We start from the raw sequence: 27,730 nt of genomic DNA on the forward strand, positions 1-27,730 counted from the left end.
CCAGCAGCCGCGCGGAGCCAGGGGTAATCACCAAGTCCTGAACAACACTCCTATTGACTGGGACCAAATAAAATAAGAGAGGAAACACAGAGCAGAGGAGGAAGAATAGGGGGAACATGTGAACAGTGCAGGAGAAGAGGAAAGGGAAACATTTGATAAGGAGAGTAAACGAGCAGGTGTATGGTTAGATGAGTTTGAAGAGACAAACAAAGCTAATTGTTCTTTCAGAGAGGGAGGGACACGTCTTTTCGTTTTGACGCACCCTGTCATCTGGCTGTGAGTCCCACAAGGCCACCACGTGTTGCTGGCCTGTGAGGATCTATGTTCCCCCTGCCCGCCTTCTGATCAGCAGCCCAGCCATCCGCTCGTTCTGTGCGCCGGCTCGTCGCTGTGTGAGTGTGTTTATTTTAGAGCGTGTGACTCACGCTTCCTGTGCTCTGCCAGTGAGGCAAAGCTCTATGGAACAGCAGGACCTCCGTTCATTCTCAATTCCTCTCTTTCTCTTTCTGTTTCTCTCCCTCCCTCCCTCTCCCTCTCTCTCGTGTTGCACCGCTGATAGGCCTAGCCCGAGTTCTGCGTAATGCGGGGGCTTGCTTGAATGGATGCCACTCTGGAATTCATTTACAGATGCAGCACGGTGGCTGGAACTGGAAGCTTGTACGTAAAAGAGACATGTTCATGTAGGCAGAGGGATTGTCACTGAGGAAGAAGAGGCTGTCATGTTTTCTTTTTTTCCACCTACCACTACAATAACATAACTTTACTGATAAGGAGGTGATAATTGCAAGGAATCGCCCTCAGGGCCCTGTGTGGCAGGGGAAAACCCCGTGCAAGACCTGTTTGTAATCTTATCGGCAGCGTGCCACCACAGTGTGCCACCGAAGGCATGTGAGTTTAAGAAACAGCAGCTCCTGTCCTCAGTCTGTGCGTGCATGTTTTTTGGTTTCCTGGTTCGTCGTGCATTTTGGGTGCAATCAGAAACAACTGATGTCACAACTGTGGTTTCAGAGAGGACAGTGTGATTTTCTAGAGATGTTACTCATGCTATGGGAATATGAGTCACTTTTAGTTTCTTCTTGCTACCGCATCTTCCTCCTCCCTCCCCTTACATTTGTACAGTGGAAACATTCATTTACTGTCTTTCCCTCTCCCTCTCCCTCCATCACACATTTTTTTTTTGCCTCACCCCTATCCTCTCCCTCTCTCCCTCTCTCTCTCTCTCTCTCTCTCTGCAACACACCCACTCAAACAGTCATATCCGCTCTCACTCTCTGGCTCTCCCTGCTTGTCTCACAGTGCCTGTGAAGCGTCTCTGAGGGGGAAGACCAGACTGCTCTGTCAGGTAATCTAAACTCTGTTTCTCTCCCTCTCTCTCTCTCTCTGCACCCGCCTCCCCTCACTCTCTGTCTTTCTCTCTCTCTCTCTCTCTCTCTCTGTCTTCCTCTCTTGTTTAAATCCATCTCTGTCTTACGCTCTCTTCTCAGCCCCCCACCCCCCACCCCCACCCCTTCCCTCCTTATCATTACTTTACTAGACAGCTATGGCAAATGAGTTATTTAGTTATTCCAAGTGTGTGTGTACATCTGATAGATTTATTGCAGATTTGTCATTTGGTGCCTTACAATCTGGCGCCATAGCACCCAAGAGTATTTTCTAAGGTACAAGGATTTCAATTTGTGGATGTTGAAGACTTTGTTTCTCATGAACAACATACCTGAGTTAGCACGTGACAGGGCGTCACTGAAGCGTATGGACGTTATGATGCAAGACTGAACTTCACAGATTTATTTAAAGTGCGAAAGAGTCTCCTTTGTGGTACAGAGTTCCTATTGAATGTTCTAGAGGAGCAATCTTGCCTCATGTTTCTCCCTTTTTTCCGGTAATTCAGAAAATTTTGTGAATTGAGTGGCTGAGGATAGAGCTCCTGTCCATTCAGATTAAAGCCCCTGTGAGACCAAAATTTTGACTACATAATTTCTAGTAGTTACCAGCTATGCTACATTTAATGTACCCCAGGTTTTAACAGATGTGGGGAAAACTGCACTCTTCCACTTTGCACCTTGGACATGGAACAATCTTCAAAACTATCTCAAACTAGAAACACTTATATCCATCGATGGATTTAAGGGCATCATAAAGAATGTGGTGATAGAGACATGTGCTTGTTTTTCTTGAGAGGCCACTATGTTTTGTATTATATGTTGTATTCGTTGCATTTTAAATGCGTTTTGATTGGCTGCTACCTTGGCCAGGTCTCTCTTGTAAAATAGATTTTCAGTCTCAGTGGGACTCCCTGGTTAAATTAAAAAAAGAAATTGACTAACTCAGTGACTACGAAAAGACAATTTCCAGCCGTGAATTCCCTGGACACAAATAAAACGACGGGAAAAACCCAGCAACCTGCATTTTAATCCAAGTTGTGGTCAGTTTGTTTTTACAGTTGATTATGTCACCAAAAGGAGCAGGTTTTCCCCTGCCAGGGGTGTTATTAAAACTCTTCTCCCGCCGTTGAGGTGTGCATTACCCAGCTGCGCCGTGCCACTCATGTTTGATTTAAAGGCCGGTATTGACCTGCAGTTCACTGGCTTGTGTTTAATCAAAGTGAACACTGCGACGGCTGTGAACTGCCAGTCTTATCAAAGCCCTGCGAAATCCTCCTCTACACCCTCTTACCTCAGAGGTGCAGCGATCCCGATGCATCCCGCACGGAGCTGAGAGAGAGTGAGTGAGAGCTCTGGTATGTGGTGGGTTTTTTTGGGGGGGGGGTGGGTTCTCATACGGCGTTCTCCTTAGTGAGCGGCTTCTACTGACAGCAGTGATATCCCGTGGTGAGTGTGATTGTGGCCTCTGAGGATTTTAGACTCTATCTGGCGTCTGGGTTTCTTTTTTAGTCATTTACTATCAAACCAAAGTGTTTCTTCCCGCGGTTCTGTGATGTTAGTGTGACAGTGTAGGATTTGGGGTTTGATTGACAGCTCTGTTTTGGTGGTAGCGGCAGGGGAAAGACTGTGAGGTAACTTTCCATTTACCTTACACTTAGGGAACGCTGCAGAGCCTCCTGTACAGTATCAAATGTTGTATCGCGTCATTGAGATTGTGACCCTTGCAGCTCAGGCTGTCGCAGACGGTACTGCATATATTCATCTGCTGTGATGTCAACCCGTCGTCACTCGAAGGGGGGTTAGATGTCAAGGGTCATGCCAGCTTGTCAATGCATGCCGAGGCCAAGCATTTCCCCTCCTTACTTCCTGCTGCCAGTGTGCGTCTGTAGTCAGAAAGGATGCTGGGAGATAAATTTAGACCTCCAGCTCCCTCTCCATCTGCCGTTGCTCAGAGTAGGCTGGTTTCCATGGGAACCTGCACCAGGCTACCGCCAGTGAGAATGGGGAGAGAGAGAGATGTGTGTGTGTTTGTGTGTGTGTTTGGAGGGGTATGACAGCAGATTTTTTAAAAAGCACTTAAGAGGGTTTATCTGTTCTCAGGGCACAAGGTAATTTAATGTTTAGCCCATATTTTTATCCGTCATCATTACCAGCTGCATGAATGCGTCTTGGTATTGATGAGGAAATGAACACAAACTCTACCCGGCCGTATTCTCTCCTGTGCATGATAATGAAGTTTTAACTGTAAAACTGCTGCAAAGCTTCTGTGCTACTTATTGAGCAGGAGTTGAGCTAAATGTTTGTTTGATGGGATTTGTAGTTCTTGAAGTAGAGCTGCTGGACTTGATAGACACAACAGAGATGATGAAAGGAGACAGTGTGCGTGACAGCACGTGTGTGAAGGATGTGGAGTGTGTCAGGGCTCCCCTGAGGTACCTGCATCAGTGCCTGTTTCTGCTGACAAAGCCCCTTTGCATGCACACACGCTCCTCAGTCATTCTCGTCTCTCTGCGGACCAGTTGTTAATCACATTTCAGGCGCAGACACCAGAATCTAGTTCACACAACAAATCCCAGCATATGCCACGAGACTGCTCTGTGATGTATCATACACAGGGTCATGGCAAGCTGGAGGTGGGTGAAATGCTCCCGTGTTCACAGTTTGTCATTTTGCAAACTGTTACTAATATTAGCTTTGTGGTTTTGATTCGACACCTCCAACAAAACAACATAACACCGTTTAACAGCTGCATCAGTGGCTTCCTGCTCGCACCTCTGCCTAAAAATAGAGCTGAGTGAAGAATGTCCTTGCCCCTCCCTCATCCATAAGGTTAGGCAATTTTACATAACCTGTGTGTGTCGATATCAGCGTCAACTGATTTCTATTAGCCCACAGTGCGTTAAAGTGTTGCATGTAATAGGCGCTGCTGATAAGAAGTCATCTGTGTGGAATGCCTGTGTGAACCCCACGTCACACAGCAGGAGGATCGGCTGAGTGCAACCGGGGTAGGTCACCTCAGGGCACTGCAGCTGATTGGCTGGTCAGATGTGTCAGAGCCAGGCCTGCTGTGTGTTCATGGCTCTGGGGAGAGTAGTACTGTACACTGTATGTGCGCTGTAGGGTGTGTGTGCGTGTGTGTTTTGGCTTAATGTAGGCTAGACTCTGGCTTTCCTTTTTCCTGGCAGCGCCCTGACTGTGTGTTTCCCCGCTCAGAGCTGGCAGTCTAGACTGCCATGAATAATGTAAGCAATGCTCTCCCCAACCTTAAAACCATCTAATCGCCCTGTTTAAGGGCTGCATCAACAGCTACGCCAGAGATCATTAAACTTACACTCTGATAACCGACTACATGAGCAAAGACATTTATTACAGGGGGATTGAGGGAGACGATTTGTCTTGCTCTTTGTGCTTTCCCTCCTGCTCAGTCTTTCTATTTTCTATTCACAGCACCATCATCATCCTTCTTCTTCTTCTTCTTCTTCACATCCAGCCCTGCTTTTTACCCATCTTTCACCCCCTCTCTTTTATCTACTGTTTTTAACAGGGCTGCACAATATTAGAAAAACATGACATTGCAATATTTTCTTTTTCTGCAGTATATATTGCTATATGAAAAAACTAGTCGCTCTATTTGGAAATAATTAATCATTCTAATTATTGGCAGGATTTTGTAGCGGAGTGCATCTGCAAAGAGAATGAATATGATGATAATATTATAAGCAGACTTTCCTGACGGAGAGGAGGGGGAAATTAGGTAGTTTAATACACTGGTTGACTCACCATGACACCATTGATTCACATAATCATCTTCTATCAATCCAGGCTAAAGTCAACGATCTAACATGTCATATTAATAATGAATGTTGCTTACCCTTAAGTTAGGGGGCTCTGGTATGTTGCTCCGCTCCTTGATCATTCTCAGGTTGTGGTTGACTACTACATGCTTCGGTTGTATATCAGATAGAAGTCTCTTGTATAACGTTGGTGTTAATGTCACCTTTCCAGCCTTGCGACTCCGAACCTTAGCTGGGAGACCTCTGGCTACCTTTGGCTAACTCAATTAGCTTTAACCTGGCAGAGAGCTCAGTAGCTCAGTGGGTATGGCGTGCACCTTATGTGCTATGTCCTTGCCACATTGGTCGCGGATTTGATTCCAGCCCATGGCCTTTTGCTGCATGTCATCCTCTCTCTCTCTCTCACACTCGAAACTGTCCTGTCATTAAAGGCAAAAAGCCCAAAAACTTGAGCTTTAGCCTAGCTTGTAGCTGGGAACTATCTTTTACAGTCTGGTGTCTGGCAGCTCTGCAGTGAAAAATGGTCGGGAGACATCATGATAACGTTGCATTAAAGAGATGCGTTTTTACTTCTGTGCAGTGAACACAAAACACAGCAATTTTTACAATTGTACTGGAACCTGGACACTTTTTGGTGACTCTAGCTTTGGAAAAGCATGCAAACACAAACATACAGAGACACAGAAGAGTCTCACTTCTTATAAAAAACGCCGCCAGACTACATCACATACACATGTGTCCTAAAGGGAAGGCTTGGGCAGTAACATCAGTCGATGAATGAGAACCGTGCAAGTTTTCCTTTTGTAAAAAGCAACAAAAAAAGTTGTAGCATAACATGTTTAAGTTAATTTGCCTTACATGCATGGGGACTATAGCGCATAGGCACATCGCAGTGTCAATGATGAAAGGATATATCATGCAGCCATAGTTTTGATATCATATAATTTTGTAAAAGTGTGTGAGGAACAACTGTTTTCAGTCAGGATCTGATTTATAGCACCTTTGCATGTTCCATTCTTCCGTGATCTAACTTACCAACATATACCTCTGGAGAGTAATGTGTCCCTCCAGCTCAACAGCTCAAGACAGAAAAGGCTGCCACCAACATACAAAAGTCTTCCTGTACAGCTGAAACGGTGGAATACTAGCAAATGAAAAGAGAGAAGTGAATTATAATTGGTGTTGATTTGGTTTGTTATGCTGCCTAATTGCTGTGTGTTGATGGTAAAAGTCTGCTGTAATCAAAGCGCTGGTCTGCTTGGAGAAACGCACACTAAACAGATGATCGGCCCTCAGCAGATGTGGAGATACGTGGAGACGGAGTCGAGAATCTGTCAAGTTGTTTCCAAGGGGAAGAGTGATTCTCTTTCTCTTTTTTTTCTCCTACTGTAAACTGGCTCTAATGAAGGCTGACTGTGCAGAGTGTTTTTTTTAGACATATGGAGAGAGCAAAAGTGTGGCTCATTAAAAAAAAAAAACTGTCAGTGCTGCCTTGCCACCGCTGGCACCTTGAGCTGCAGTCTTCTGCTGGGCCTGTTTACTCAGCCACTGGATCACTGATTCAGTCTTTTCTCTCCTCCCCTCCTCTTCTCACTTCATCTTTCTTACTCCTTCATATGCATAGCTCTAATATAATAGAACATCCATGCATTTTCTATCTCTTATCTCCCTGCAGCCTGTCTCTGTAGTTGCTCCTTAGCATTATCAATCCCTTGTTATCTTCTCTCTTGGCATGCACTTTACTGTCAGAGGTGGTGCATGCTGTCTACAGCATCACAGAGATCTACAGCTGTGAGGTGAACACACACGGCGTCCTCCTTCATTGAGCGCTGATCTCTAGAGTTTGACAGTCGAGGGGGTCACAAGTAGTGTCAGGCGATGATTGATGCTCTGGATGAGCCTGCGCTGGGACTGTCAGCAGTTGGGCATGGCTGCTCAGTGAAAATGTTATGATTGGCTCCATCCATTCCCAGAATGTGTTTTGATTGGCCGCGATACAAGAATCCTGTGTCTCCAGTTGAGACTCAGCGCCGGATTTGTAGTAAGTGGGGAATATTACGGAACATACATCTTGATAAAAGAGGAGATTTCGTCGCACCCGCAAGTCTCCATCAGCTCTCTTAAGAGTGTGTGAGTGGGAAATATTGAAGTAGATCTGTCTTGATAAAAGTTTTCAGTTTCACAATGGGCTTCATAACAAGCAGCCACTCTTGGCCCCTTCATGAACACTGCACTCTGGTGGCTGTGTAACAGCAGAGTGGGGGCGTAGGCTGAAACCCAGTAACTGTCAAATCCCTTTATTCACTAGAAAACAGCACCCCCTCCATTTGCCCCCTTTAGCTTCAGTGCCAGATCAGATAAGCATAGGCTATATTTCCAACATTTGTTTTGACTCCTTGCCCTGACACTGTGGTCTCCTCTGTTGGTGCCTGTTCTGTGGATGTTGCCTGACTGGCCCTGAGCTGCTCTGACTCCTGCAGAGTGGGCCAGCCATGGGTCAGATGTGAATTAGATGTGTCACGATTGAAGGGAGTTTATAATTTTTATCTAGTATCAAATGAGATTTAGATAAGTGTTTATACAGTATGTGAGCATGCATATACTAGATGCCTGTGTGCTCAGATCACCATGGCGCCAATAACAGAACATCCTGACCTCACATTTTTTAATACATTAACAGTAGGTGTGTGCGTCTGTCCTCTGAATCACTGCGCGCTATCTGCTTATTAAGAGTTGAAGCCAGGACAGATGAGAGCAATAACGTGTTGATGATGCAATTACCTCGCTAATGTTCTCATTACAACGCTGACCCCACTCAGCACTACACCTGGAAATGTAACCCTATTCGTCATCCTATGATATGTGGGGGTAATTTTTAATAGGCAGTTTGATAATAGGACACTAATGATTTTGGCCTTCTGCTCCACCAGCATAACTCTTTTTCAGACTGCATGCCAGGCTTTTTGGAAACCTTCAGGATGACAAAAAGTCATCTTCAAACAAGGGCGTAGATTTCTTTTCAGTATCAGGGGGATACTTATGAAATGAGGGGGTCCTCTGCGAGTAAATTTGTACCAATTTGTACCTCTTTTGCATCAGTTTATGACGTTAATATCTAAAATGTCCTCTGCTACTTTCATGTTTTTATTGGGTAGGACAAACGCGCATGTTCTATATATTGAGGGGGACGTGCCCCCTGCATTCCTCTGAAATCCACGCCCATGTTTTCAAAGGTCCTAAGTGTTTTTCTGTGCTTTTTTTTTTGTGTAGCAAACCGACCTTTCTTTATTATCTTTGTTGTTTTGCTTTTATTTAGAAAAACTTCTAGGAGGCAAAAAATAGAACTATGAATTATTTTCCAGCACTTTGCTGTGCTGTAGCTCTTTGTGGCAAAACATTTTTTAAAGAATCTAAATGTGCAAATATGTTTCCACTTTTGTAACTCAGTCCTTTCTTGTCTTTTTCTGTGTTTCTTTAGACCCATTCAGAAGCTGAACAGCCAACAGTTTTGACAACCAACAAAGGAGATGCAGAGAGGACCTTGGGAGGGCTGTTAGAATGGCTGAGGCTGGACAGAAGCAGAACTGCTTTGTACAGAGAGATGATCCATGTTTACCTGCAACTGTGCAGCTCCAGGGCACCTTTTAATGATGCCTCATTTGGTCCTCTTCAATAACTCTAGGCCCACGCTGAAAAAGGCCCTCCGTTGTGATTTACAACTCAGTCTGTCGATGTTCCCCTGCCTCTGACCTCTCTGCTGCCATGCGGTTAGCCCCATGAGGCTCCGAGAGCCCCTCCTTGTGTGTCTGTGAGGCCTCCTCCCCACTCTATGGAGGCTGAGCCCAGCCGTCCGCCTGATGGGGAGCGCTCTGGAAGGCAAGAGCAGCAGCATGTGACAGCTGAATCCTCCCTAGGATCTTGTCCACCTCAGCAGCCCCAGCAGCCTCCTAACCCCCGCCCCGTACACAGAGCTTTGGGCCGCCTGCAAAACCGCCAACCCAAGCGCACTGACCTTCTGCTTCGGTTACAGCAGCAGCAAGCAGTAGCATGGCAGCATCCAGACACCCCAGGTCCCTCAGGAGGCAGCTTCTTCTCTCCGGCTTCCCCATCAACCTCATCCCTCCCATCTACTTCCTCCTCCCGGGGTGAGCATGGTCATGGGGTCCCATCTCAGCCCAGCCAAGAAGGCCAAGAGGGGGTCAGCTCACCCAGAAAAGGGGAGAAGAAACCCCAAAAACCAGGGAAATATGTGTGCACTTACTGTGGCCGTCCATGTGCCAAGCCAAGCGTTCTTCAGAAACACATTCGCTCCCACACGGGAGAAAGACCCTACCCTTGTGTCCCCTGTGGCTTTTCATTTAAGACCAAGAGCAACCTGTACAAGCACCGCAAGTCCCATGCCCATCGCATTAAAGCGGGCCTGGCGTCCAGCCGTGATGAGCCCAGTTTGAGTGGACCAGAGGGCAGTGGCGTTGGAGAAGACCCTGAGGAACACACAGAGGGAGAAAGCACAGAGTCTGAAGAGGAGACGGGCCAACACAGGAAATCTAAGGAGATGTCGGGCCAGCAGAGGAAAGGCGGTAAGGAGCCGCTGGGAGGCTCAGAGGAGAGCCAGAGGCCTGAAGACTCCCAGGCTGTCAAGCAAAGGCTGGCACTGAGGCTCAGTGAAAGGAAACGTGGCCCGATGGCTTCTCCAGATGACCCTCCCTCTTCCTCCCTCTCCACCTCATCTTCCTCTCTAGGCCCTGGCAGTAAGGGCAGCACAGAGTCTGGCTACTTCTCCGGGTCAGGCAGCACTGACTTGTCCCAAGTTAGCCCTCCCAGTGCCAGTGCCAAAACCTACGCAGAAATTATTTTAGGGAAATATGGAAGACTGGGAGGGCAGCAGCGCAGTCCCCATCAGCAGCAGCCTCATTCTACACTTTCCTCATCCTCAGGAACAGAGGATAAGAACATTCCCTTCGCTGTACCCAAAACACAAGTAATAGAACATATTACCAAGCTCATCACTATCAATGAAGCGGTAGTAGACACCAGTGAGATTGACAGTGTGAAGCCTAGACGCTCCTCTCTGTCCAGGAAGAGCAGCATGGAGTCACCAAAATTTACCACCCCTAAAGATCCCTATGCATTTGATCCCAAAGGAGAGGCCCCTGGCCCCAGTGGTTTGAGGCTCTTCCACAATCCTGAGGCAGACCCTGCGGGTACCCAGGAGCTGTCAGGGGTGCCTCTGCTCAGAAGCCACTCAATGCCATCCTCCACCAGCCAAGGAGAACCCTCCACCTCTGGCCACATGTCTCCCAGAGGTTACCGTCTCTGCCAGTCATTCGATGAGCAGCAAGCGGTGGTAGCAGAGATGAGGGTTGGTCATGCCCAGCGTATGCTGAGGCGCCAGCCTGCCATAGAAGTTCCACTGGGAGCTGAGCTAATGCTGGAGGAGGCTGGCCCCACTTCCTCCTCCTCAGCCAGAAGCGCTGAACAAGCCAGGCAGCCACAGCAACAACAACAGCAAAAGAGTCCGGGGCTGTTTGAATGTGAAGCATGTGGGACCCACTTCCAACACAGCGAAGGCTACGAGACCCACAGAGGCAAATGCCCAGGACCGCAAACCCTGGAGCAAGAGAGCGGGGATGCAAGTAAAACATGCAGGGAGGATCGCCCCCAGATGATGATGCACTATAAGTTCCGAGCTCTGGCCATGGCGGTGAGGAAGAGGAGGAAAGAGGAAAGTCTAGAGGAGGATCCTCCCAGCCCAGGATCTGTAGCCATGTCAGGCAGCTCTGCAGGCCTCATTCCTGTGCCAAGCAGACCAGAGCACAGCCAGGCCCTCTCAGGTTTGTTTATGTATCCCTTCAACAGCAGATCAAATTATAACAACATTATCCTGCATGAGTTATAGTTTCTTTTCTGTTGTAGCTTTTTTTTTGTCCTCTTTCAGCATCTGAGAAACTTGAATAGTTAAGGAAATATAAAAATAACAGGCACATATCTGCATCTACATCAGAAATGTAAAGCAAAGAAAACAAATGAAAGGCAAAACTACTGTGTGAAATTACGCTACGCCACAGCTAAAGGAATGAAGCGCAAAAGCAATGAAATGTCATCATTAAAAAGCAGTATACCAGTAGATAAAATGGTAGCTAACTTTTTTTTTTCTTTTGTTTGTTTCTAGGTGTTTCTCTACAGACTGAGCCAAAACAACAGCAGCAGCAGCAGGACAGGAAGGGTGTGTCTGTCATCCAACACACAAGCTCTTTTGAGAAGCATGAGAGCATATCCATGGAGAGTCAGGAACCAGAACTCAGAGAGAGTCAGCAAACACAACAACCCGAGCCAAAACCATCACCCTCTACATCTCGCCTCATCCGCCAGCCAAACATCCAAGTGCCAGAGATCCTTGTTACTCCGGAGCCTGATGCTGACATGCCATCTGTGTCACCGCCAGTGACGGCATCCTCATCCAAGGTACATGATATATTTAAAGTAGCATTAGGCTATTTAATTTCTTATTCTTGAAACAATTCAATGGCCTCGACTTTGTTTACTTGTTTTTCTTCTCCCTCCCCTCAAATAAATGTGAAACATGCATTGATGTAAAGGAGCTGTATATGACATTGAGAGCATGTCTAAAAGTCTGGTTCAGGTTGTGTGCACACGGTTCTCAACATGGAGGTGGCTGAGCCACCGCCTGGAAGCTCACAGTGTGAACAGCACTAACAGCGGTGTAGGTGTTGACAGAGCTAACACTGTTCAGCTGGGGGGGAGGGTGCTAAGCTTTTGCAACAGTGCCATAGGTTGGGGCGGCAATATCAGCGGTAACCACCATATGAGCGCAGTGCAGAGTGGAGGTGATTAGCTGCCCAGTGGGATACACACACAGGAACTCATATGCACATGCTGCCAGACGAGCTCAGATTTTAACATGTGAATTCATTTTCTGCCCAGTATGCCATTATACTACTATATTTTTACATAACAAATGGTAATTTGCTGCTGTATTAACACTCTAAATGTTATGTACAGCTCCTTTAAAGCCACAGTGTGTAGGAATTTCTCCCATCTAACATTGAAATCATATATTGTATTCAAACAGATGGCGCACTCTGGCGCCTCACTGTTTCAAACACGTATTGCAACAACTGTAGCCGCTGTGTACCAAAAAGCTATGATAACACTGATGAAACCATGTCATCCGATACTACATGGAGTATTCATTCAGGCTCTTACACAGACACACGCGACGCGAGTTGACAAACCCCCTCCTCACCATGCTGGCTGTGTTTACAACGTAGGACTGTTGGGGCGGATGTAAATTGAACCAAACCAATCACGTCTTGTCCTTTGACAACTGACAAGTGGCTCAACCTCACACACCTCATCCCTCTCCTCGCATTACTGTGCCGCTAACAGCTGTTAGTGGCCAGCGGCACTACTGCCGCATAACAAAGACCCACTCTTTGAGCATAATACAGGATCATGTATTATGCAGCATCACGGGAGATGGAATCCTCGTCGCCAAGAAAGTGCAAAAGGGAATCAAAAAAGGCAGCGTGACCGGCGAATTAAAAAAACAAGGGTCAGCATTGGGGTTGCCTTTCCCAGGTAGAGAGAGCTGCTGAAGGAGAAAGGTAATACAATCACAGGCCAGCGCTAACAGCGGCTAACAGCGGATAACAGCCAATAGCGGCGCTGGCCTGTGATTGCATTACCATTCTCCCTCAGCAGCTCTCTCTACCTGGGAAAGGCTACCCCGATGTGGGCCTTCGTTTTTTTTAATTCGCCGGTCACGCTGCCTTTTCTATTCCCTTTTGCCCTTTCTTGGCGATGAGGATTCCGTCTCCCATGATGCTGCATATGCATGATCCTGCATTATGCTCAAAGAGTGGGACTTTGTTTCAGATTTGCCAGGGTAGTAGCGAAGCGCCTCTTGCTCCTCTCCTTCGGCTCCTCAGTCACGCAGTGCTGGCCTGGCTCTCAACGAAAACGCCGAAGGCGGTGCTGTATGTCCCTTGCTGGCGGGTGTATTCTCAAGATGGCGAAATGTAATGGAACCCCACAGACGACTTACCCGCACAATGTACAAACAAATCCGAAATTCTCCTTTTACGAGAATAAGTCAGATTATTGGTGAAGGTAATAGTACACCAGTGATGACATATTTATGAATGCAGACATCAATTTTTGCCAATAAACAACTGAAAATGTTACACAATGTCCCATTAAAGGAACACTCTCCACCCGAAATGACCATCTGTATATCATTTACTCACTTCGTGTTATGTTGAATCTATGAAGAAAACTTTTTTTTGTTTTTCACATGGCTCTGGTTAACAATCCAAAAAACTGACATCTGTTTACAAACTCTCACACAGCTCGTGCAGTATAATAATCCATGTCTCATTTATCCAGTCGTATGCTCAGTACTTCCCAAACAGACATCCCTGTCCTACAGGGAACTGACAGTGAAACTTATCTATGGTCTCTTCAGCCAGACTCCATTGCCAAAAAGAATAATTTTATCCCGCTGAACACGAGAACTGCTGGTCTACCACTGCCTCCATCAGAAGGTTGTTTGTGTTATTGTGTGAATTTGGTGAATCCAAACTAACCCTTTAAAACAACAAAGTCCCATAAAAACACAAACAAACAAAGTGATAGAGGCAGTGCCAGACCAGCAGCTCCTGAGGTCAGTGTGCTAAAATGACTATTTCTGTCAATGGAGTCTGGTTTGAGTACAGTTTCACTTTCACTTCAGCTCCTTGTTGCCTTCCTGTTTCGGGAAGTATTGAGCATATGCCTCAATAAATGAGACTTTGAATATACTGCATGAGTTGTGTGACAGTTTGTAAACAGATATTTTGATATAGTTTTGCTGTTGTTAAAGTTGCTCACCTATGACTTTAATTCATCACGAATTTTCTCCGTTTTTGGATTCTTTGTTCACGCATGCCAGAAGAACAAAGTTTTCTTAACAAATTCAATGTAATACAAGAAGTTCAGCTGACAAAACAAATGATCATCTTGTATGTGATGTATTCCTTTAATGGTGTTTTTTTTTTTTAACATTCTCAGCAACTGAGCAGTCCCTTCATCTTACACATAATGATTGATTTGTAAACTCTTTATCTGTCCCAGGAGGCAGAGAGAGTGGAGGAGTTCCAGTGGCCTCAGCGTAGCCAGACTCTGGCCCAGCTCCCTGCAGAGAAGCTGCCACCAAAGAAGAAGAGACTCCGCCTGGCAGAAGCAGCCCAGTCCTCTGGGGAGTCTAGCTTTGAGTCTGTGTCCCTGCCTCGCAGCCCCAGTCAGGAAAGCAACATCTCCCACACTTCAAGCCTTTCTGCTTCTTTTGAGGACCCGGCAAGATCAGAGCCTGCCGTCTGGGCCTCCAGTAGCCAAAGCTCTCAGATGCTTATGGTGCCATCCTCTTCCCACCAACACCACCAAAGCCACAAGGAGATGAGGCGCTCAGCCTCAGAGCAGACCCCAGCCAGCCCCCAACAAACAGAGCAGATCTCAGAGACCAGGAGTAAGTCATTTGACTATGGGTCCCTGTCCCCTCAGCAGTCTTCATCCTCCTGGAAAGAAAGGAGAAAGTGTCTCCTAGTGAAACATGCCACCTTAGGGGAACCTGAGCAGGAGGAGGGGGCCAGCATGAGTCAGCTGTCCAGAGCAGACAGTCCAAAGCCAGGGCCTTCCCGCTCCGTCCACCCTCCTCTCTACTCAATACAGACAAGCCCCCGGTTCAGCCTGGAGACCACAGGGAAAGCCTTGCAGTTGTTACAGCCACAAATCTTCCCACCCTCTCAGGACGTGCTCCCTCTGCAGCAAGCATTTCCCCCAAGATCACTATCTCAGCTACTCCCTGTCACCACAGCCATCTCTGAAGTACTGTCCACCCAGTTCATCCACAGAGCCTTCTTACATTCACAGACAGCAACTCCACCTATACAGATAAACCCAGCACAGATCCACATGGCAGAGAGGCTGGGTATACCATTCCATCAGCTTCCTGCTCTAGTTCCTCTCCAGTTTACTTCCAGGACTAGAGCCAGTCAGGCTCTGTACTTGCCTTTTCCTCCAAGACTAACTGCACATGTTCCTTCCCTTCCCACCACAGAGAGCAGACCCTCCGTGTCTTCTGCCCTCACACATCAGTCCCTTGTAAGAATCTCTTACCACCACCCACGGCCGATCATTGCTACATGCCTTGCACAGCTTACACCAGTAGTATCCCTTGTGGTGCCAGTGCGCCTCCAGACCCATATACCTACGTATGCCAGATCCATGTATACCACCCTGTCCCAGATCCTGGCCTCCACCCGCTCACAGGAACCCATTTCTTGCACAGCTATGGTCATCATGGGCCAGGTGGAGCGGGACAAGCTACAAAGGTCCTATTTGAAGGTGCCCTCCCCAGACTTTAAGAGTCTTCTTCCGTTGTCTCTGCCCACGGAGCTGGCTTCAGGATCTGGGGAGGGATATGGCCCACTGGGAGCCGGAGGAAGTAAACGCATGCTCTCTCCTGCAGCCAGTCTGGAGCTCAGCACAGAGGCCCAGCGCCACCAGAAAAGGGTAAAAGAGGAGGAGGAAGGGGAGCAACATAAGGCAGGGGAGGAAGAGGAAGATGTAGAGGAGAAGGTAAGACAGGAAGAAGAGAGTAAAGACACTGGGAGAAAACTGGAAGAGGGGGAGAACAAGCAGCCGGAGAGGGTAGAGGTGACAACTGTGAAATTGGAGGGGGAGCAGGAGCAAATACCAAGGAAACATAAGGAGGAGGAGGAGGAGGAGGAGGAGAAAGAGGAGGAGGAGGAGGAGGAGGAGGAGTCAACTGAAAGGACAAGTAAAAAAAAGGAGGAGGTGCCAGTTGTGGAAGAGGGGGTTGAAAGACCATCCGCCCCTTCATACCCCAGCCTCCACACCTCCACCTCAGTCAACTGGTGCTACCTGAACTATGTCAAACCCAACCCGTCTACTCTGAGGGACCCCCGCAGCTCAGTTTATTCTACCTGGAGCGTCAGTGCTCACAACCCCAACTTGCCGGGCCTCAGCACTAAGGTGGCGTTGTCTCTGCTGTGCTCCAAACAGAAGCACAGCTCGGAGACCTACACCATGGCCATGGCCCCGACCCCAGCCAAAAGCAAATTGGCCCCTGCCAGTAGCAGGACCCCACGTGTGTCAGAGGTAAACATACTCAGAATATATTCTTACTGTATTTAGACTACTCCGTTAGAAATGAAACGAGACAGAACAAAACAAAATAAATATAACAAAGACATTGTTATTATGAATATGCAAAAATGAGGTCTGTTCAATGAAGTTCAACATACCCAGGATTTATTTTTCATAATTTGACTTCACTAACCCTCACACTGGCTGTCTGGATTAGTGGTATTCCAAAGGTTGTTATCAACCAGCCCAGTCACCTTTGGGTCACTAATGTGAAAGAGGCAGAGTTGTAAATTAGAAACAACATCATCAGAACCATGAATGAAGTACTTCATATGATATTTCAGTGATGAAGTGTAAAATCAGCCATTACAACAGGGACAAAATAAACATTGCCCAATTAAAATGCAGCTAAAAACATCATCATACATTAAGTGTCAAACGCAATCTCTCTGTTTTTTATAAATTCTGTTTTAAAACCAGGGTGGAAATAGAAAGCCTGGAACAATAAAATGGTTCTCCTGACCTTTTAAAATACATAAGCTGTCAATCTGGACTTATGTCTGTCGGGATACTTTTATCCCAGTCATTTGTCAGGGTGTTGACAGTTTGCAGTCCGTTCCTCTGATGTTAACTTGCTGCACAGCACGTTAGCTGCACTAAAAAGTAAACTAGCTTTGCGGTACTGAAAACCCAGGGTTAACCCTAATGTTATCTCACTAAGCCCAAATCCTAAAGCAGGATTTATACTTCTGCGTCAAATCGAAGACATACCCTGCACCGTTGCCTGACGGGCATCTCCCCAGAAATGTAACTACATGTCGCGGCAACATAAACCCCCTTCCTGTGCTTGTAAGCTAAACCATTTCCCTCAGCTTTTACTTACTTTAATTTCACAGATAAGAAACAATACGTTGTTGCGACAATAAAGCCCCTGCAAAATAGCATTTTATGTCTGGTGTCCTGGCTTCATACGAGTAAAGGAAATCTTTGCTCGTTGCTAGGCTAATTTATACAATAGGCTTGTGCTAATAACCTAAGCATGTTGTATTTGTTTGGAAAAAGTGTTTAGTATAAGACAGCTGTTGTTCTGTGAACCTTGTGAGTTGTAGTGGTACTGAATTTTGCAACTTTGTTAAATGTTGCTGTAGTCCCTGGCTTCATCTGAGTAGAGGAAAAGTCCATTAGCCACCAGGCTAATTTATACAATGTAAAATGCCATAGGCTTGTGCTAAATACATTAGCATGTTGTATTTGCGGTTAAATGTGTCCAGCAAAAGACAAGTGTTTTGTCTGTGAATTATAATGAAGCTGATTTGTGCACTTGTGTTTGAAATTGTCGCTATTAAGCCATGTTTAATGTGTGTTTTGAATCAACTAAACTTTACAGTACTTCACAGAAACCCTGCCGCCGGCTAGTGTTTTGGAGGTGTAACTGTAAGGCACGAAGCCACACCACTGCACAAGTATTAATGCTCACAACGTCATGTGCGTAAGCTACGGCATAGGCTTTGCATAGAGCTGACACACAAGTATAAATCCCGTTCAGTGGTGGTTATGTAGGGCACATGTGTGTATATGAACAAGTGCATGTGTATTTGTAACTGATAAATAAGAGAAGAGAGGGAAGACTGAGCTAATACTAATCACAATAATAATGATAATAATAATAGTAATGTTAATCATCGTCATAATCAGACCCTTTGGGGGTACTAGGGCTCATGCAGGGGGTCAGCTGGGCTGGGTCTGCTAGCTTCTCACTTGTTTTCCTTCTCTGGTCCACACCCAGACCCTCGTTTTAACAATGAAACAGTTAACATTTTATTTTAAGTTGTTTTGAATTTTTCTATGTGTGTTTTGAGTGTAGGTACATGCCACCCCGACCAGCACCCTCACTAAAGTAAAGGATCAGCAGCAGCATGACAAGGAGGAGAATAAAGAGATGAGAGAAGAGGAAGAACCCTCCACTTCCAAACAGAGCGAGCCCCCTCGCGTTCGCATCTTTGAAGGAGGGTAAGAAACTACAAGAGCGAGTCTGTTGAGATGCTCATCTTTTAATTCGAAATTCAATATTTGCGAATAATTGCAGTGCCTCATTACACAAGTAATCTGTTCTTCTGTCACAAACCAATGCCTGATGACAGCAGAACGGCAACTACAGGGAGCTGACAAGAGTGCACAGAGAATTACAGTAACAGATGGGAGGCAGTGGAACCCGCAGGGACTTCATTTGAACCTGCAGCCAAGCTTTTTCCTCTTACTGCTGGCATCAATGTCTGTGTTTTAGAAATGTTAATTTGGAAAGAGAGCTTTGTGTGTGTGTTTGTGTGTGTGTGGGAATGGGGAAAAGGTTGTCTCCAACTTCATTTTGTGAGACCCTCATTAATACTTTTTTTTTCTTTACAAGTTACTGAGAAGACGCAGAGAAACAGTGTGAAGCGATCTGCAGTCAGTCAGTATCGTAGTCATGGCTGTCATGTTTGTGTGAAGGGTGTGTGTTTGTCTTCAAACCTGTACACATTTGTGCGCTATGCTGCATTCACTATTCACATATTTGTGCTTTCTATAAATGCCTGCAGTGCAGCCTCTCTTCTTCCCCACAGTTGCTGTTTTTAGAGCCGAGACTTTCCCCAGAAGACCCCTCACACTGAATAGTAGAAATAGATCAAAATAAAAGGTAGAGCAGTTGTGGATCGAGCTGAAATGTTCCCAATTAAGAAGAGTTTCAGGAATAAATACGAAAGAAAAATATTTTACAGAGATACTAAGCTGGAGATGTGAGAGATTTTAAGGGATGTTTATGCTTACATACTGTATACAGTATGTGTGTGTGCATGTGTGTCGACACTTGCACATTTACTGTAAGGCCTGCGCTTTGTGTTAATGTGTGCACAGATTGAGTGTGAAGGAGTTGTCTGCTTAACAGTAGATAAGGCACTAATTACCAGTCTTTATCATTTGCAGCCCCGCATTACACACATTCAGGAAGTGCATTTCCATCCATAAACAGCCTACAGCTTTCTCCCATCTTCACGTCCTCTATTTCCATCACACCAACCCTCCTCTCTCTCTCTTCACGCTGCCCGTGTCACTCCGCCAGTTCTTCCATTTTTACTTACCTGTGTATTATTTCCACTTTATTCCCTCCCAGCCTCCTCTGTGGCCTCTCTCTCTCTCTCTGTCTCTGTACCTGCCACTTCTTACTGTCCCACTATGTTTCTCTGTGCATGCAAATAAGCACAGCGCCTCACTCTTGAACACAGCTGAATGTTTTGTACTGTTACTGTTAGGACTCATTATCTTTCTTTCCCTTTCATCATCTCTTTGAAATCACGACTGTGTGCCACTCAGTTTATCCTGGAGAACAAGCAACACCTTTTTTATGAATATGCATCGTGCAGCTTTGTTAATGTTCCAGTGGCTTGCACGATTTCATCCTGATCCAATTTCAGAGATCCCTTTAAGAAAGAGGGGTGCAGGGGTCTCGGGAGTTTATTTGAATCACACAGCTAAAGACACAGATATTGGATCAAGGCGGCTTTTGCCTCAATAACACATGTCTCAGCAATTAAGCAGGCATAGCTGCTCCTTCTTGGTGGCAGCAGAAGTCCGTAGAACATCAGCTTTAATCCCTCTTAGTGAGCACAAGCTGAACTGTCTCCTTGTGGATTCTGTTAACACATGCAGATTGATTTCCATGGTGTAAGTGGTTAACATTGCAGATTTGTCATGACGCTTTAACCACAGTGGTGAAATGGGCAGAGCCATTCCTGTGAGCAGAGTTTACAGTACGTGTCAAACGGATTAGTTATGTCAAACTCCTCTCTGGGCAGATAGTGATTGAGGTATGTTTCAGTACCTGCAGTATTGCCTTTTACTGTTACTCAGTTGTCGCTGCTTTGGCATTCAGTGGCCTTATCAATCAATCACACGCTGGTTGAAAGCGGTATTCTCTCCACCAATCTGCCCAGCAGCCGAAAAGCTACAGCACAAGTACAGGCAGATTGTCGGTTGAGTTTACCGAGAGACGTGCTGCTGATTTAATGCTCGATGTGTGAAGTGCAACTTCTGCCTTGTTTTTCCTGAGATGTGGGTGGATATTTTTAGCAGTGGCAAGAAATACATGCCAGTAAACAGTATCCAGATCCTGAATGAATACAACATAATGCCACTGTTGAGACTATTTTACAGTTGTGTAACAATTTGTTATGATTCGCTGTTGCTGCTGGTGCTGTTATACAACAGGGAGCATTCACGGCCTGGGTTCTTGTATAGATGTGGTGCATATCCTGTAATTAAACGCAGTCAACACACATTGGATGTTTACAGTTCAGAATGGATTGTACGTCTCTTCATGAGTAGTGGGAGCAGATGGAGTTTTTCATAGAGGACAATTCATTCAGATGTGAAACGTCTGTGGTCCACTGTGTCCACAAATAGCCTTTCGGTAAACATCGTGATTGTGTATAAACAATGTTTTTATAGACTAGACCTAAATGTGTTGCTTGATTTTTATATATAGTGTCTATTTTAGGTTGTTGGCCATAGCCAGGCTTCCCTTCCCTCTCTTTAGCTGCTGCTGTTGTTGGCAGGGCCACCCGCTCGCAGCAGAATAGCTGGTATTCTCTGTGTGCCCAGGGTGTAGTGGAAGGAACAGCCAAGGGACTCAGTGCTGCTGGGGTTTTGGTGGGGCTTCCCCAACCCGCCTCCATAAAGAAAGCCTTGTTTCACAGTTTCCCTTGTGTGTGCGTGTGTGTGTCTGTGTGTTTGTGTGTGCGCGTTTACATGTATTTGTGCTGTACACAAACCCACAGCCACACTCATCATTATTATTAAAGCTACATCAATATTTTCCGACGGACGATAATGACTGTAATGTGAGCGGTCGCCCACAGAGAGTGATCACCCAACTCTGCACTTCCCCTCAGCTCCACAGAGTGTTGTTTTGGTCATAGAAGAAGAATGGATTTAAAGGACATTGAACTGTTTGCCTTGGTCATTTGAGTAGTTCAAAAGAAAATGGTGATTGATGTTAGTTGTTATGTGTCACACTTGTTGATGCTCATCATGTAGCCTGGGCTTATAATCGTCATTTGTAATTATAAACATCTGTGTGTCACAGTGTGTTACCTAGCCAATGGTCAAAACTCAAATGAGATCTCACCGACATGTGACAACAGAGACATGGATAACACAGCCAAACATGACCAAACATTGAGATTCTTCGACTTACCAATAGTATTATGAAGCTATTAAATTCAGCAGTCCTCGATTCCCCTCTAGCAGCGAGGCAACAGAGGTAGTGGACAGAAGACTCCTCTCCTTCGTACTGCTCCAGTGATTGTTAGGTCGTTACTGCAAGACCTCAGTTCAGTGAGATTTATATGGAAGTAACCTCGCTACAATGGTCACAAATCTTTGCAATGGCAATGGTACACTTAAAAATGGCCGCCATCCAGCTTTGCTGCTATGTTGGTTTGAATGGGAATGTTCATTCTACTCTCATTCTGTTCCTATGCTTTTGGTTTTTCACCCCACAAATTCTACTGTTAGCTTTGTTTCCAGTCACGGCTGTTTTGAGGGCTAAGCTCTACAAAACCACTGTACACTACCTGCCCAGCACCAAACGGCAGATGCAAGTTTAGCAGTCGTCTTTGAGTTGTATTGTATTTTTACAATATCTCAACTCAAGAAAATTACAATTCTGCAATGTCCTAAAATGTCCTAAAAAGACCCATAAACAAATATTTTTTTATGAATACATTCAATTGAATACCAGTTGCCATCCATCCAACCAAACTTCTGTCAGGCCAAGTGCACCCGAGGAGGCTAAAAAGAGCAAACCCAAAGAGCACCTGGAGGGTTACCATCCCTTTCTTTCTTGCACCATCGGCTGCAACCCCTTGCGTATGTGTTATACCCCGTAGCTCATGGGGTCAAAGACCATGTCCCAGCCTACATTCAGCCCCTGATATTTCCTAAGGAGTTGGTGGAGACCAAAACAGAACTAAAAGAGGAGTGAATATTGGATTTAAATCCCCCACGTGGCCAGAAACACACAACAAACACAACTGCTGGGGGTTTAAATAGCCAATGGTTTGCTAACAAGCTCATCAAAACAACTTTACAAGGTGAAAATATGTTGATGCTGTGTTCTCAGCTTGTTCTGTGTCCCTCAAGTGACCAAAAATCCATTAATGCAGCTTTAAAATGCCAATTCAATTCAATATAAATTTCACTACAGATGGTCAGTGAAGAAGCTAGTTATTTGCAGGGGTGGAGCCAGAAGTGGTAACGACTCAGGGTACAGTCTAAACCAGAGGGGTGTCTGATGCCATGCTCCCCCTGAGGGAAATTTTTCATTCCTATTTACAGCAGCTATGTGCGGTATTTTTCAAGCTATTTGAGACAATAGAATGCCTAAAATTCTGTTCATCTTTTGGAAAACATGATAGTTGCCAAAAGAAAAATGTCATCCTGTACAGCCTACATCCTGTTTTGTATCTAATTGTTCTCCAACTGTCTTAATTATTCTGAAACCATAACACAACAAATGTTGACGATGACTAATTTTCACTCCTGCTGCCTAAAAAGAGGCAGAAATTGTCTGATGATGCTATTTTTAAGTTACGTAACATCAGTGGTGTAAACATTATTTCATCGTGAAAGCTATTTTTGTTATGATACAGAATGAATGTTTATCTGACAAATCTGCTACTTTTTAATGCAGCCCATAATAATCTGGGCCGCTCTAAGTGCAAATCAAGGATTCAAACAAAGTAAATGTGGTCTTCATTAGTCTGAAGTGAGGCCAGCAGAAGAACTTTGTTCTGAACGGCATGGGTATGTTTTATTGTCTGAATGACACAAAGTTGGATGTATTTTACATTTTGACATTTAAGAAGTCATTCAGGGCCGAAGCCCCAAAAGCCAACCCCTGCTCCGCCTCTGATTGTTGTGCTTTCAGCTCGTAAATTCTACTATACAAGGAAATCAGTGGTCTATATGAAAGTAACGCTATTTGTGATTTTACGATGACTAAATCTCAAATTTTTCTGTTTCTTTTTCTTTACTCTCTCTTTCTCTGTTTCTTAGATATAAGTCCAATGAAGAGTATGTTTATGTGAGAGGTCGCGGCCGGGGCAAGTACATATGTGGAGAGTGTGGCATCCGCTGCAAGAAGCCTAGCATGCTGAAAAAGCACATCCGAACGCACACTGATGTCCGTCCGTACATTTGCAAACACTGCAACTTTGCCTTCAAAACCAAAGGTAAGAGGACAATTTCAGTCACTGACAACATGATTCACATCGCCATTTTTTCCATTATATTGTAGCTGTCTACTTTATTTGCCTCCGTTGTTGCAATGTCCTCATTTTCCTTGCCGTTTGTAAGTCGTGGGTGAATTTAATGTGCTTTCCTTGTTCCTTTCTAGGGAACCTTACTAAACACATGAAGTCAAAGGCTCATGGGAAAAAATGCCAGGCAATGGGAGTATCTGAGTCATCACTGGACGAGCCGGAGAGCGAGGAAACAGGTACTTAAGAGGGGATGTGGAGGCATCTCACATATTTCCTCTTCGCTGTAGAGAAATATTGGTACACAGCTGGATGAACTTCTGCCTCTGAAGAATTGTAGCTGCTCAGCACTGACAGCTTATGCAACGCCATGTTCTATTCTCCTCCCTTTGGCCTTGCATACGAAATATGAGAAAGTAGAAGATAAATGAATGAAGAATACAGAGCATCCAGCAGCAGTCTCCTGATGGGGTTGTGGCAGTCTGGCAAGTATACCTTGTTCTCAAGGATGTGTCGCTGGCGTGTGGCAGTACACATTCAGCCGCTTATGTCTGCCTCAAAGCCAGCCGCCTCACGATTGCCTCCCTCACCTTCCTCTACTTCCCCTCCACTCGCCGTCTCTTTCTTGCTGACAGACTACACTCATCTCAGCCAAGGACGCGCCATTTAAACCGTCTTTCCATTCACAAGGCTGTTGAGATAGTTTGTGAATAGAGGCATGGTGCTATTCAATTAAATTCCGGTCTTTTCATCCTCGGTCTATTTATAACACGGGTTTGATGGGTGGTGGGTGAGGTTTGTCAGACAGATACAGTACGCTGTCCTAACTCTTTGTGCTTGTTCCTGAGGATTGTTCTGTTAATGTGTTTTGTGTCCCTCAGGATTTTTGTCACGACTTTGTACAATCAGTACAGGAGGTGTACAACATTGACGCAAAGGGATAATATTTAAAGGTCCAGTGTGTAGGTCTTAGGGGCAAACATGGAATATAATACAATAAGTATGTTTTCTTTGGTGTATAATCGCCTGAAAATAAGAATTTGTGTATTTGCATTTTTGCATTTGCCACCGTAGTTAGCAGGGGCTATTAGCGGGGGTGACTAACTACTACGTGGAGCTGCTTTATTCTGTGTTTTTGGCAGTCTAAATCACTGGGTCCATTTGATTCGGAGAGGAGGAGAGCTCTGCAGATACTTCGACTCCTGCTAAAAACCTGCTGATCAATGAAAAGTGACAGAAATTCTAACCAGGAGAAGATTCAGCTGGTTGCAGTCTGCGATCCTCACTGCTAGATGCTACTAAATCCCCCGAAATCTTGCACACTGTTACTTTAATGTGTGTTCTTTCTGTTTCTGCACAATCAGGAGGAAGTGATGAGCGCCCGTGTGGCTCAGAGGAACAGGAGGAACATCAGTTTTCTGACGTGGAGGAGTCTGAGGACGATGACGACAACGATGATGATGAGGAGGAGGAAGAAGGGTCTGCATCCCACGACGATCCACCGTCCTCGTGCTCGTCAGACACTCACCCGTCAACAGGAGGGCATTCCAGCTGCAGTCGGCACTCTCAGCAGGGCACTCCTGACCCCGAGGCCCCTGGCCCCAGTGCCAGCTCGAGTCAGGAGCCTTTGCCAAGGGGAGTTTGGCCCAGCAGACGAGCTGCATCCCCAGGCAGCAGGAGAGCGTTGTTCTCCCGACGGGGCTGGAAGGCATCGCCAAGAGCTTTCTCCCCCAGCAGTGAGAGCTGTTCCCCCAGTCGCAGCCTCTCCCCTCGTCTGGAACTGTCGTCCCCCATCCACAGCCTGTCCCCCAGGACGGAGCTGTCCTCACCCAGCCGACACGTCTCACCCTCCCCGGAGAGAGGACCATCTCCCATCAGGCCTCTTTCTCCTCTTCGTCCAATTTCGCCCAGCTGCTACCGGTCACCTCAAGCTCGGACCCCTCCCTCACCACTGTTGTTACAGCACAGGAGCCCTGGATACATGCCGTGGGAGAGCCCTGGCACAAAGGGTAGTCATGTCAGATCGGTGAGTCTTTTTTATTACGCCTGTACAGATCTGTGCTTAGAAATTCAAACTGAGCAACAGCAACCACAGTCTGCACTTTCCTCTTAGGATCTCAGTGTACAGTACAGTGTACTGATTGAGCCTTGAAATGTAATGATGAAGTCTGTGCTCCATCTACAGGTGAAAAGGGGTACAGCAGCAGAGGGGCCAACATTGCCTGAAGCCAGCTTGTTTCCACCTGCTTTCCGCATCTCCACCTGTGAGGGTTATCCCGGCCACCAAACAGCAGACAACATCTTCAGCCATCTTCCCATGCACTCCCAACAAGCCAAGGTCCCCTATCTGATGATCCCCATCGGAGGGATCCAAATGGTACAGGCCAGACCGAGGTCCCACCCTACCACCCCCTCGTCCCCTACGTCTCCCCCCATGGAGGGGCCGTCCCTGGCCAGGTTTGAATCATACTGGGGCGGGACCCCCAGAACTCAAGGGCTTAGGACTCCTGGAGACCACTGGTCAGAGCACCAGGCAGCAGGAACCAGCCCGTCAGGGCGGTGCACTTTTAGCACAGCACCAACATGTTCCAAACCGGAGTTGGAGACCACAGACTCAAAGCAATATGGCAGCTCACACAGCTCCGCCCAAACCCGCAGGCTTGCTACTGAGACCACCAAACAATGCGTCAGTGACAGTTCAAGAGCAGCCGTCAGTCTAGCAGCCCCCGTAGCCCCGCGTGTCATCGAACAGCAGCCAGAGGGGGAGGAGCCGCTGTCTGGTGGTGATCTGGTGGAAGGAGGCGCTAAAGGAGACCCAGCCAGAACAGACCAGAGCACCTAACAGTGTCTACACCTTGATGCATCATGCATCCCATTTTGCTTTATTGGTTGCTACACTAGTCTTGTTTTTTTATTGCTTCGTTTTTATACGGTTTTCAATACTATTGTTAACTTAAATGTTTGTTCTTTGGCAATATTCAGGTTTGTTATAAAAAAAATGCACTTTTTTCTTTGTGAAAATAATGTCTATCTATCTATCTATCTATATATATATATATATATTTATATATATATATATATATATATATATAAATTATATATAAATAAATATATCCCTCCTGTATCTCTACTGATACTGGTAATCTTAATGTCTGTTAAAATATATGTAAAAGGAATATGAATAAATTTGTAAATGACCAAAATCTTTAATCAAAAATAATTCCTTTTTTTTGTTTGTTTGTTTGTCCAAATTTTGTCCAGTATTACTCAAATTGTATTTACTTGTGCCTTTTCTGTCCAGGTTTGTGTTTTGAGATGTACAGTACAGATAGAAAAAGAGAAGGCTGTGAAATTTTATATCCGCTTTTTTGTGTTTTTCAGGAGGGTTAATATTTGGTGTTTCGATTGTTTCTGTTCTAAAGGCCATTGCTTTAATGCCGGGGTAAACAGAGAGAATCGTGGTGGTATTGAAGGAGCAGCAGAAGCGTGTCAGAGGAAATGCACTGAAGTTCTATTTTTTATTACAAAAGACTTTAGATTAGAATATATCTCTGTACAGGGAAGAGTGCTCCTTATTTATTGTTATTTGATGACAATGATATTGTTTCAAGGTTGTTGTTTTTTTTTTACTTTTTTTATTGGAAAAAAGGATGTTTTTTGTTACATCTGTGTGTCTTTTTCATGAAGTTCATGTGACTTGAATTGGTGACAAAGATGAGGGATTGCGTTTGACTGGTACCGGAGGATTAAGTGCCCTGCAGATTTCACACACAGCAAAATTTCTAGTCATAGAAGAAATAAAAAATGCACCAGATTCCCTCGAGGTTGTGCCTTTCTTACACTCTGTGTGCAGTATTGTGCTTTCGCTATAAAAGTGTTTGTGACATAATTATTTTTTATTACAGTGTGGGAGGTTTTGGACAAACCGTGCAATGCACGTTTAATGATTTGCTCGCATTATCAACCACATTGTATCTGCTTTCCCACAAGTGATTAGAGAAGTTGGAACCTGGACAAAGAAAACATTGAAACTATCATAAACATCAACATGGTTACTTCCTTGCCAAGGAACACAAGAAGGTGTCACTGG

The 27,730-nt window shown here is 45.6% G+C and overlaps 1 protein-coding gene across 2 annotated transcripts in view; it reads left to right on the forward strand.

Annotated features, from left to right (window-relative positions):
• The window catches only part of LOC125892988 (transcription factor HIVEP3), a 56,986-nt gene extending 29,532 nt beyond the window's left edge, over positions 1-27,454 (forward strand). Inside the window, exons 2-10 of one of the 2 annotated variants that reach the window (XM_049583379.1) lie at positions 1,297-1,342; positions 8,655-11,010; positions 11,349-11,641; positions 14,312-16,357; positions 18,210-18,355; positions 23,438-23,613; positions 23,778-23,879; positions 25,005-25,666; positions 25,826-27,454. In XM_049583379.1, the coding sequence (XP_049439336.1) occupies positions 9,006-11,010; positions 11,349-11,641; positions 14,312-16,357; positions 18,210-18,355; positions 23,438-23,613; positions 23,778-23,879; positions 25,005-25,666; positions 25,826-26,482 (6,087 nt within the window). In that variant the 5' untranslated portion in view covers positions 1,297-1,342; positions 8,655-9,005 and the 3' untranslated portion in view covers positions 26,483-27,454. The remainder of the gene's footprint in view (positions 1-1,296; positions 1,343-8,654; positions 11,011-11,348; positions 11,642-14,311; positions 16,358-18,209; positions 18,356-23,437; positions 23,614-23,777; positions 23,880-25,004; positions 25,667-25,825) is intronic. The other variant, XM_049583378.1, reaches the window with a different exon arrangement.
• The last annotated feature ends 276 nt before the right edge of the window (positions 27,455-27,730 follow it).

Source organism: Epinephelus fuscoguttatus, linkage group LG8 (assembly GCF_011397635.1).
Source record: "Epinephelus fuscoguttatus linkage group LG8, E.fuscoguttatus.final_Chr_v1".
Lineage (NCBI taxonomy): Eukaryota > Metazoa > Chordata > Actinopteri > Perciformes > Serranidae > Epinephelus > Epinephelus fuscoguttatus.